The sequence below is a fragment of the Mandrillus leucophaeus genome, unplaced genomic scaffold (genome assembly GCF_000951045.1).
Source record: "Mandrillus leucophaeus isolate KB7577 unplaced genomic scaffold, Mleu.le_1.0 Scaffold249, whole genome shotgun sequence".
Classification (NCBI taxonomy): Eukaryota; Metazoa; Chordata; class Mammalia; order Primates; family Cercopithecidae; genus Mandrillus; species Mandrillus leucophaeus.
In genome coordinates this window covers 2,421,341-2,432,489 of record NW_012102576.1, presented here as the reverse complement: position 1 = coordinate 2,432,489, position 11,149 = coordinate 2,421,341, and the positions used below count along the sequence as shown (strand labels likewise).

Genomic DNA, 11,149 nt, shown 5'->3' with positions numbered 1-11,149 from the left:
TTACAGACTTAACTTTAAAAAGCCATCTGATTTTTGTTTATTTTCTTTATTTTTATAATAAATTGACATATTTTACTTGCATACATTTATGAGGTATCAGGTGTTGTTATGATTTATGAATACTATGTGGAATAATTAAATGAAACTAATTAACATATTCAAATGATAATATATTAACATAAATGTCAGGTAACTTTTTTTTATGGTGACAAAACATTTGAAAGTTACTTTTTCAGCGATTTTGTAATGTACAATACACTAATATTAACCATATTCACAATGCTGTTCAATAGATCTCAAAAAAGCAAAACAAAACTTATTCCTTTGGTCTAATTGAGGCTCTGTACACTTTAACCATCATCTCCCCATTTTTATCCACCCAAACTCTGATGTAAAAATCCTCAGTGCTTAGAAAGTTTCATATACCAATTTTTGTAAAGATACTTCCCCAGAACTCAATTTGACAGACTGAAATATGTAGATAAGACCAAAAAAAAAAAAAAAAAACCACAAACCAATGAAAATAAATATGTCTTTATTTGCATGTTTGCAAATGAGAATTCAGTGTTTCCTTTCTCACCAGCTACAAAAGACTTCAGCCTACTGTGTGTGAGGCACACGGCATCTGGATGAAGCTCAGCTGAGTTGTCTGGGGAAATACAGAGATCTTTGTGATGAGAGCTTTAAACCCAGCCATTAGCAAATCTGGATGTTTGCTGGTTTAATATTCTCTTTTTACAGGGAATATATTATTGAATTTTCAAGAATCAGATATACATAGCATTTTAGATGAATGCATTAAGAAGTCTTCAGCAGTGATATTAGACATTGGGGCATTCTCTTACAGGCAATGGATGGTGTCATAAAGAGCATATTTACATTCATTTTAATTGTGGAATTTATAATTGGAAATTTAGGAAATAGTTTCATAGTACTGGTGAACTGTATTGACTGGGTCAAGAGAAGAAAGATCTCTTTAGTTGATCAGATTCTCATTGCTTTGGCAATCTCTAGAATTAGTCTGGTTTGGTCAATATTTGGAAGCTGGTGTGTATCTGTGGTTTTCCCAGTTTTATTTGCCACTGAAAAACTGTTAAGAATGCTTACTAATATCTGGACAGTGACCAATCATTTTAGTGTCTGGTTAGCTACAATCCTAGGTACTTTTTATTTTCTCAAGATAGCCAATTTTTCTAACTCTATTTTTCTCTACCTAAAGTGGAGAGTTAAAAAGGTGGTTTTAGTGCTGCTTCTTGTGACTTTGGTCCTCTTGTTTTTAAATATTTTACTGATAAACATTCATATAAATGCCAGCATCAATGGATACAGAGGAAACATGACTTGCAGTTCTGCTTCATGTAACTTTATACGATTTTCCAGTGCTATTGCATTAACCAGCACTGCGTTCGTTTTAATTCCCTTTACTTTGTCCCTGGCAACTTTTCTTCTGCTCACCTTCTCCCTGTGGAAACATCGCAAGAAGATGCAGCACACTGTCAAAGGATACAGAGACGTCAGCACCAAGGCCCACAGAGGAGTTATGCAAACTGTGATCACTTTCCTCCTACTCTATGCCGTTTTCTTTCTGACTTTTTTCGTATCAATTTGGATCTCTGAACGGTTGAAGGAAAATCAAATTATTATTCTTTCTGAGATGATGGGACTGGCTTATCCTTCAGGTCACTCATGTGTTCTGATTCTTGGAAACAAGAAGCTGAGACAGGCCTCTCTGTCAGTGCTATGGTGGCTGAGGTACAGGTTTAAAGATGGGGAGCCCTCACGTCATAAAGAATTTAGGGAATCATCTTGAATATGTTAGAAAAAAATAGTTCATAAGAAATTCTTGTATATTATATAAATTTATACTTCCTCAAGATTCTTTCATTGTGTATAACTTTGTGAATTTTACAAAGGTATGTTTGGAATCAACACCATCCAAACATATCACAAATTAGGATATATGAAAGTATGTATATTACCATACAGAGAAGAATGTGAATACTATAAAGAGTTCTTATACAAACAGATAATATAGGTTTTGTATCAATCATTAATGTTTTTTGAGATTTTTAAATGAGAAACCTATAATGTATAAGATACATGTGTATGTATGTATGCGACACAGTTACTAAAAATAGACTGCTTAACCTTACATCTCAATCTGGTAGATAAAGTACATAAAAGAATATGGAATTTTAGTACCTATATTAAATGTTTTTAATTTTTGTATAATATTTAGTACCTGATTAACATGTATGCAAAAAAGTAATTTGCTTTGTTTGTTGAATTAGAAGTCAGCTGCCTTACTAAATGATCACATTTGCTTTGCTCATTCTCTTGTCTTTGCAGATAGAAAATTATATCATCTGCATATAGTGATTTATAATGATTATTTTACCTCTCCATTTCACTATTTGTAATTCTTTTTTTTGGGATCAGTTGCATAATGAAATGGTTTGAACATTCAAAGTGTTAAGTAATTGTGATCGTAACTACTATCTTTGCAAATGGAGTGTTTTCTAGTGTTTTAACAGTAAACATAATACTGACTCTAGCTTTGAGATAAATTCTTTTAAAAATAATCTTCAGGGAGAATATTTGTTTCCTACATTCCTGTGTGTAGTATTATAATAAAATCTCTGTTAAAAACTATCAATTATTTTTGCTGTTTATTAAGATGATCATACTTTCGCTCTCTTCTGACCAATTAAAATAATACTTGTTAATGGTGGTACACCAAACAGTGATATATCTTCTAGTCTATGCATTCTAGATTTAATAAAATACAATATATGTTTTCATACACACACACACACACACACACACAGAGAGAGAGAGAGAGAGAGACAGAGAGAGAGAGAGAGAGAGAGAGAAAATTACAACCTTAGAGGCAAATTGGAATTCAGAAAGTAGCTGCAAGGTAATGAGAGGTAATCTCCAAAAGGGGAAAATAATCCCAGTTTGAATAACAAGAAAAATTGTGTCAAAGAATTGTATGCCAGAAGACGATTCATTTTTTTCAAGGGCTAAGAAATGTAACTATAATCCTGAATTCTTTGCTAAGAATTTGTTCTGGGATTTGAATTAAATAATAACATTCCCCTCTCCCCTTAAAAAAAGACAAGGGCTGTTTACTAAGCATATCTCCTTACTGAAAATGCTACTAACCAATCTGCTTCAGAAAGAGTGTTATGGACGGACTTGTTTGTCTCCAAAATCCATGTGTTGAAGCCTACACTCTCAATGTGACTATATTTGGATATAAGACTTTTAAGTAGGTAGTTAAGGTTAAATTAGGCCATACAGTGAGGCCCTAATACAATAGGACAGGTGTCTTTATAAGAATAGGAAGAAACAGGCATTTGTGGGCACAGAGAAGACACAATGATGTATGATTCCATTTACACACCATTCTAGAATATGGAAATTAATCTATAGTGACAGAAAGCAGATCCACTGCACTCCAGCCTGGGCGATAGAGTGAGACTGTCCATCCAAAAAAAAAAAAAAGGAAGAAAGAAAAGAAAAGAACCATAAATTATTACCATATTTTTTGATTTCAAAATAAACATTTGTACATATTTAGCATTGTGGAAATTGGGAGGTGTGGCACATTGCATTTTCCAAGGATAGTCAAACAGTATCCTTCATTTAACGTTTTCTTCCTACAGTGGGACTTTGACATCCTCTCTTGAAGGGGTGAGGTGTGACTTCACCGGATTGAACCCCTGCCATGACCAATAGCGTATGTCAGAAGTGATGTTCTGTGACTTTTGAGTCTATATCATAAAAATGCCATGCAACCCTAACTCGTTCTTTATAGAATCTGCCACAGGCTTTGAGGAAGCCCATGCTGTGAAACAGAGATCTAAAATTTGTTTTTAAAATGATTGCATACCTAATTGTCCCCCCAAAATTTGGAAAAACCAAGTTTTTTTCAGTGATTGAATCACTATCTGTATCATATTATTTCTTTACATGCGTAACTACATATCAAAAAATTCATTTATCATTCTTTTCTACTGATCATGGCAGTATTTCAGATGTCTTAGTCCTTTTAGTCCTTACAATAGTTTTGAGGATTTTTTTGCATTGATGATAACTTTTCAGAGGAAAACATAGTATCTTAATATGATTGGGTGACTTTCACAAAGCCGTACATTTTATAGGTATCAGCAGAGTTAGGAAATACGATGGAGGTGGGAGGTGGGGGAGAGTAAAAGAGAGCGAGCGAGAATTACCTTATTTATTAAAACAGTTTAAATTCCTAGCATCAAATAACAAGAACAGCACAGCATTCAGTTGAAGAATGATCAAACTTTGATGCAGATTATACACTACATCACAGTTTAATTTGTCAATCTGAATACATGTAAATTTCCAGATAGGAAAATACAGCATTAAAATAGAGCCAATTTTCCAGGTATTCCCATGTACATTGATTGCACCGCTGTTCTCTCTTCCTGTCTGGGTTTGGTTTTGCTGATTCATAAACTCTGTTAATTTTCAATTCATCATTCCAATTCCACAATTTGATCTAAATTTGTGGTTTACTGTAATTTCTCTTTCATTTTCCTTGTTCTTGGGTATTAATTTCTTTTTTGCTTCTTCATCGCAAGTTTATTGGGACATTGGGAAGAGCAGAAATCAGTCCGTGTGTTCAATGCACTGTATATTTCAATACCCTAAGGATAAAGAAACACATTCCTATTACAGTTTAAAACAGAGTCTACAAATAGACCTTTTGTTTATTTGTTTTCTCTTTCATTTTAAATTTATTTAAGTTACTTTACAAGGCAGATTGTTATTATCTACGTTCCTAATTTCAACAGAAGCATTTGCTATCTTTTCTTCATTGGCTGCATAAAAATAACATGACCATGAGTTCATAATCAAATGGCTATTTCCACAAGTTTGTTGAGTAAACTGAACCTGTCTTTGCAACTCTAGAAACAATTTTAATTGACAAATAATATTTTATATTTTAATAAGCTGACAAATATAGTTTTCTATAACAAATGTACATGGTTTCAAGTCTATTACTTATCCATCTTTAGAACCACCAAAGCAAATCTCTCTGTATTGTAAGAAAATCGTGGTGGGGCTTGGTGCCTCACGCCTGTAGTCTCAGCAATTTAGGAGGTTGAGGTGGGAGGATCACTTGAAGTCAGGAGTTCGAGGCCAGCCTGGCTAACATGGTGAAACCTCATCTCTACTAAAAATACAAAAACTAGCTGTGTGTTGTGGTGCATGCCTGTAATCCCAGCTACTTGGGAGACTGAGGTAGGAGAATTGCTTGAACCAAAGAGGGAGAGTTTGCAGTGAGCCAACATTACTCCACTGCACTCCAACCTTGGAAAAAGAGCAACACTCCTTCTAAAAATAAAAAATAAATAAAAAATAAACAAACAAACAAAAAACAACCTTTATGCTTTTTTAGTCAGCAGACATAGAAACACAATATTATAATAAAATACATAAAGAGTTTGAATGTATCTTTCATTTTTCTCTAACTTTATTTTTTAGCTAAAGCTAATCTATACTCAGGTTTCCCTGATTATCTGAAAACACGTCTTTCTTACATTTTGTTGAACAGTTGAAGGCTTATTTAAATGAGCATCCAAACAAGATTGACATATTGCTTTTTGTCAGATGTAAATGGTCCATGAAACAAATAAAGCTTGAACTCTGAGGTCCTCCTTCTGCATAGACCCCTTCCAAGACTCTATTTATTCTAAACACAAGAAAAAGGTATTAACAAGTTTCATGAACTAGCATTGGCCCTATTTCTACCCATTTTTTAAACTTAAGCCTTTATTTTTTTTTTTCTGTCTTCCGCTTTCCCAAATGGTCATCCCCCAACACAAACTTCAGTAGTTGGGGGGATATCTGAAATTTTTTCTGAAAAGAAGACTTAGAAATTCCTACAGAAGTCAATTTCTAAATAATCTGATTCTTATATCTACAGATAAGAGCTAACTATATTCCAGCACTGGTCTAAATGCATAGTGGGATTGCAGATTGTATAATAGATGGGGGAATCCAGAAATTATTCTGTATTGATGTTCAAAGGTCCTATTAAAGTGAGGCTGCTTGTATGACTTTAAATTTTTGCTAATCCACTAGTTTTTACTTGGCAGAACATACTCCCTTTGAAATGCTACCCTACATCAGTATCTGTAGGATTCTCACTTCTCAGTATAGAATAGATGTTAAATGTTAGCTTATGTCTTTTTTCCTTTATAATCCACGGGGTCATTAGAGAAAATCTCATGTTTGAATAAACAAGCAAACAGCAGCTTCATGGCCCAAATTAATCTGGTCCTTTTTGCTAGTGTCCTGGCCCCACCTGTTTCCACACCTTCCTTTTTAGAGATGATGCTGACTGTGACACATATCAACACAGGGAGGTTCTTTGATTTTTAAAGTGAAGAGCAATTTCCTTGGAGGTTTTACCCTTTAAAAAAGAAATTTATTTTCTGACTTCTCATACATGTCACTACTGTTTATTCTGAAGAGCCCATGACTGGAATACCAGGTACAACCAGTTATTTTTGTATGTTTCTTTATTCTTGGTCTTTTGGTTTGTCTTGGGAGACATTCCAGTACAGATTTAATAAGTAGACTCTGAAATTCTGCCCCCATTTTGTACCCTTCTTACCCAGTCATCATGTTCACATAGCTGAGTCCACACTTGGGGAGAAGAGAGAATACAGTAGTAACTTATGAGGACAGGTCCAGTTCACCTGCTACTCTTAGGAAGTTCTGACTGTGAGCGGACCAAGCCTTTAAGCAAATCCTTCTCAGAGAGTGTATCTGCACTCCATTTCCATTGGCAGGATATCAGCCATGGCAGAACACCTTGGTAGTTAAGAAAAGGAGGAATTTATTTTCACAGACTCAGGGGAATCCTACATTTACTAATTCTACTGGAGACAGATAGCAGAATGCTTAGACACATGGTGAACGAATCTTACTGCAAGTGAATCAAACTGTTTCTTAATTGCAGATCAACCCAGCTACTCCACAGGCAACAGAGTCCGTTTCAGCACCTGTTTGTGATTTTCATCCTTTTCAACCCTCATACCTTACTAGAGATTTCACACCATTTTCAATGTGAATTTTAATCCTTCAAAAAAGAATTCAAAACTTCCACCAGATGTTAATATCAGCTATAAAATCGAATACAGATGTTAAAGACAATCTTTTTTCTCCCTGTTGCTGTTGCTGTTGTTAAGAAGGTGAAGCAACTATTCTTAATTTAATTTAATTTTATTTCAAGTTTCACTGTACATGTGCAGCATGTGCCAGTTTGTTACACAGGTCATGGTGGTTTGCTGCACTTGTCAGCCCATCACCAAGATTTTTTTTTTTCATTTTTTTTATTATACTTTAAGTTCTAGGGTACATGTGCATAATGTGCAGGTTTGTTACATATGTATACTTGTGCCATGTTGCTGTGCTGCACCCATCAACTCGTCAGCACCCATCAACTCGTCATTTACATCAGGTATAACTCCCAATGCAATCCCTCTCCCCTCCCCCCTCCCCATGATACTCCCCGGTGTGTGATGTTCCCCTTCCCGAGTCCAAGTGATCTCATTGTTCAGTTCCCACCTATGAGTGAGAACATGCGGTGTTTGGTTTTCTGTTCTTGCGATAGTTTGCTGAGAATGATGGTTTCCAGCTGCATCCATGTCCCTAGAAAGGACACAAACTCATCCTTTTTTATGGCTGCATAGTATTCCATGGTGTATATGTGCCACATTTTCTTAATCCAGTCTGTCACTGATGGACATTTGGGTTGATTCCAAGTCTTTGCTATTGTGAATAGTGCTGCAATAAACATACGCATCACCAAGATATTAAGCTCTGCATGCATTAGCTATTTATCCTGATGCTGTCCATACCCCCACACTCCCCATAGGCCCCAGTGTGTGTTGTTCCCTTTTCTGTGTCCATGTGTTCTCACTGAAGCAACTATTTTAGTAACCATGAGTATCTGCCTTCTATCCATCACTTTCTAAGAAGGAAGTGAGAATCCTACAGATACTGATGTAGGGGAGCATTTCAAAGGTTTGATTCCATTTTACTTGAGCTTTGGAACAAGGCCACCACATAAGCACAGGACATAGTGAAGAATGAAATATATACAAAATAAATTAGTTAAGAAATAAAGCAAAGCCACCACTAAATTCTAGGAGATTGAGGAATTGTAGAAATCCAGAGAAGCACCGGATGTGCCTAGCTGAGGCATTGATCCTGGCTGAGTGGAGGGAATTGAAAAAGCATTGGGGAGGAACATTTTTTAGCTGTTCCCCATTTAATAGGGACTCAATAATTGTTCATTGGAATTGAATTTTGAGAGTGGTTTTTATTTTGTCAGGGAATATGTCACTTAGCTGCCTTGTGTTAATAAGCATGGTAATTTTATTGGTCCCTGATACTTTACGAACTCTCATTAACACTTTACAGGGCCATCAAAAACATGAAATTAATCCGTGGAAAGTTTATTAGTTTTCCTATGCTGCAATAACACATTACCACAAAGTAAGTGATTTTGTAACTTAAAATTCAGAAATGTGTCACACTGTCTTACATCCATATGGAAAGGCTAAGTTTCATGCTAGAGTTTCTAGGGAAGAATAAAATACCTCTTTCTTCCACATTTAAGGACCATGTGACTACATTGGGTCCACCTAGGTAATCCAGGAAAATCGCTCAACATTCAGGTCAACTGATTAGCAAATGTAATCCCCCTTTGTCATGTAAGTTAACATAGTCACTGGTTCTGGGAATGAGGAAGTGTGTGTCTCTGGGGGGTCATTATCCTTCATAGCACACAATGGATGGGCATCTTACTCTCCTAGACCTGGTTTGGTTCAGTGCAGGGTGGAGAGTTACCCAGGCTTCTTCCAGATAGTCACATGAGGGTGCAAATGAATTCATATAAAATTAGATGTAATGCAAATATTTGTACTTTAAAGTATATATCTATGTAGTAGTATAAGTCAGAAACTGAAATGGCAGAAATCTACTTTTAATAACCATTTCCATTTAATGTAATTGTTGGTATTTCTAAGCCATTTGTGTTTTTCATATTTACACTACTTTTGATTGTTTTCTTTTTCCCGATCTCCTATGGATGCCTTAAAATGTTTTTTTGATTCCATTTTACTTGATCTGTAAATTTTTTGCATGACTCTCTATATAGCATTGTTAGTGGTTGCTCTGTGTTATGTAGCTATGAAAAACATAGTGTTTCACAATCTAATGGTGTGCACATTTTACCCTATTAGTGAAATATGGAAAAATTGCTTCTTTGTCTTCTTAACCACTCCTGTTTGTAATAGAATCATATTAAACATATCTCTACATGCATTTAACCTCACAGTAAGTGTTGTCATTTTTGCTTTGACATAATTTATTGTCTTCCAATTTTGCAGCTGAGAAATCTGAACTGGGTCTCAATGGGTTAAATCCATGTCTCAAGGTTGAGTTCCTTTCTGCAGGTGCCAGAGAAAAGTCTCACTATCTTGCCACATTCCATAGTCCTCTTCTATCTTTAATGCTAGAAAGCTAGCAATGGCCATTTGAGCCATTTGAAACTCATGCAGAAAACTCGAGAAGGATAGAAAGATATTTTGTATTTACCTACTTTGTATTATCAGTTTTTATTTTTGGTTTATTGTCATTGTTGTGGTTGTTATTCATTACTGACGTTCCCAAATGTTCTCTTCTATCTTTTCTTTTATGATTAGTGACCTTCATAGAACCATTTTATGTGGCAGGTTTGTTGGAAAGAAATTATCTTAGACTTTTCTTTTCTGTCTTCGAAGAATGCCTGGATTTTCTTTTTATTATTGATGAGTAGTTTTATTGGACATAAATATCTGGTTGACACGTTTTTTCTTTCAGCACTTTAAATATTTTAGTTACGTTCTTCTGGTTATTCTGCTCTCTGGTAATAACACCATTGTTATTCATATTGTGTATTCATCTAGCTATGGTGTCATTTCTTTCTTGCTGCTTTCAAAACGTTTGTTTTAGTTTTCAGAAATTTGACTACAGTCTCTCTTGCATGGATTTTCTTAGGTATATTCTGGTTTGCAATTGCCCGGCTTTTTGTATCTGTAGGTTTATGCCCATTGCAGTTGTGGAGAATTTTCAGCTATTATATCTTTGAGTTCTCTTTCAGTAACATTCTCATTGTTCTTCCCTTCTGAAGCTCAGATTTCATCATTACCACATTATTTGTCATAGCCTTTCATGTTTGTAATAGTATGTAAAATTTCACCCTGTGTTTATCAGAGTATATAATTGCTATTAATCAAGCCCGAAGAATACTGACTCTTTCCTCCATCATTTCTGTCTGTTACTGATCACACCCAATAACATTTTATTTAATTTTATATGTTACATACCCCAGTATCAAAATTTCTATGTCATTATACTATACAGTTCCTTTTACCTGCTGGGAATGTTTTTTTCCATTTATTTTGAGAGTGTACACACTGATCTAAAATGGAAGGCTATAACACCTGCTTCAATGTGATTGAAAGTCTCATCGTTTCAACATCCAAATCTTTTCAAGGTTGTTATATGTTGATGGTTTAACTCCTTGGAAATTGGTCGATTGTTTCTGATTTTGTAAAGCGTGTTGAGTAATTTTCTATTTTACCCCACACACAGTATTTTCTCTGTTTAAAATACACAAAAATTTCAACGAGGCAAATTTTGGATATCGGAGGGTAGAGGCACTCATGCTTCATTGAGATCCACCCGCTGGTTCAGATGGCACGGCGGTTTGTACCACTTACATTTTTCTACTTGGAGCTTCTGCCTGGATGATTCTCTATGACTCGTAATGAGATAAAGCTGTAAGTATATTTAACATCGAACCACACATATTGTGTACTGCATGGGTCCCGAACATCCTCTTCACAAAATCTTTATTTTTCTTTTGTGCACCCTATCCACTAAATCCTTTTTTCTCTTTTGTGCCCCATTTGCTCAACCCTCAACTGAACTTGAGCATTTCTTTATCCTTTTTTCCCTACAAAAACACCAGAGTTTAACACCGGCTTAATTAGAGTCTATTATAGTACCCAGGTATGCCTGCTGTCTTCTGATGGGAGATTTACAGAGT

At 35.2% G+C, this 11,149-nt stretch overlaps 1 protein-coding gene across 1 annotated transcript; it reads left to right on the top strand.

Moving 5' to 3' along the window:
- Window positions 1-800: 800 nt before the first annotated feature.
- On the top strand, window positions 801-2,656 carry LOC105542026 (taste receptor type 2 member 14). The gene has a single exon (XM_011983385.1). It carries the CDS (start codon window positions 851-853, stop codon window positions 1,808-1,810), a length of 960 nt encoding a protein of 319 aa, XP_011838775.1. The 5' UTR covers window positions 801-850; the 3' UTR covers window positions 1,811-2,656.
- Window positions 2,657-11,149: the final 8,493 nt, after the last annotated feature.

What these genes read in the sequence shown, in the direction of transcription:
- LOC105542026 (XM_011983385.1), top strand. Translation starts at nt 851, where the DNA reads ATGGATGGTGTCATAAAGAGCATATTTACATTCATTTTAATTGTGGAA.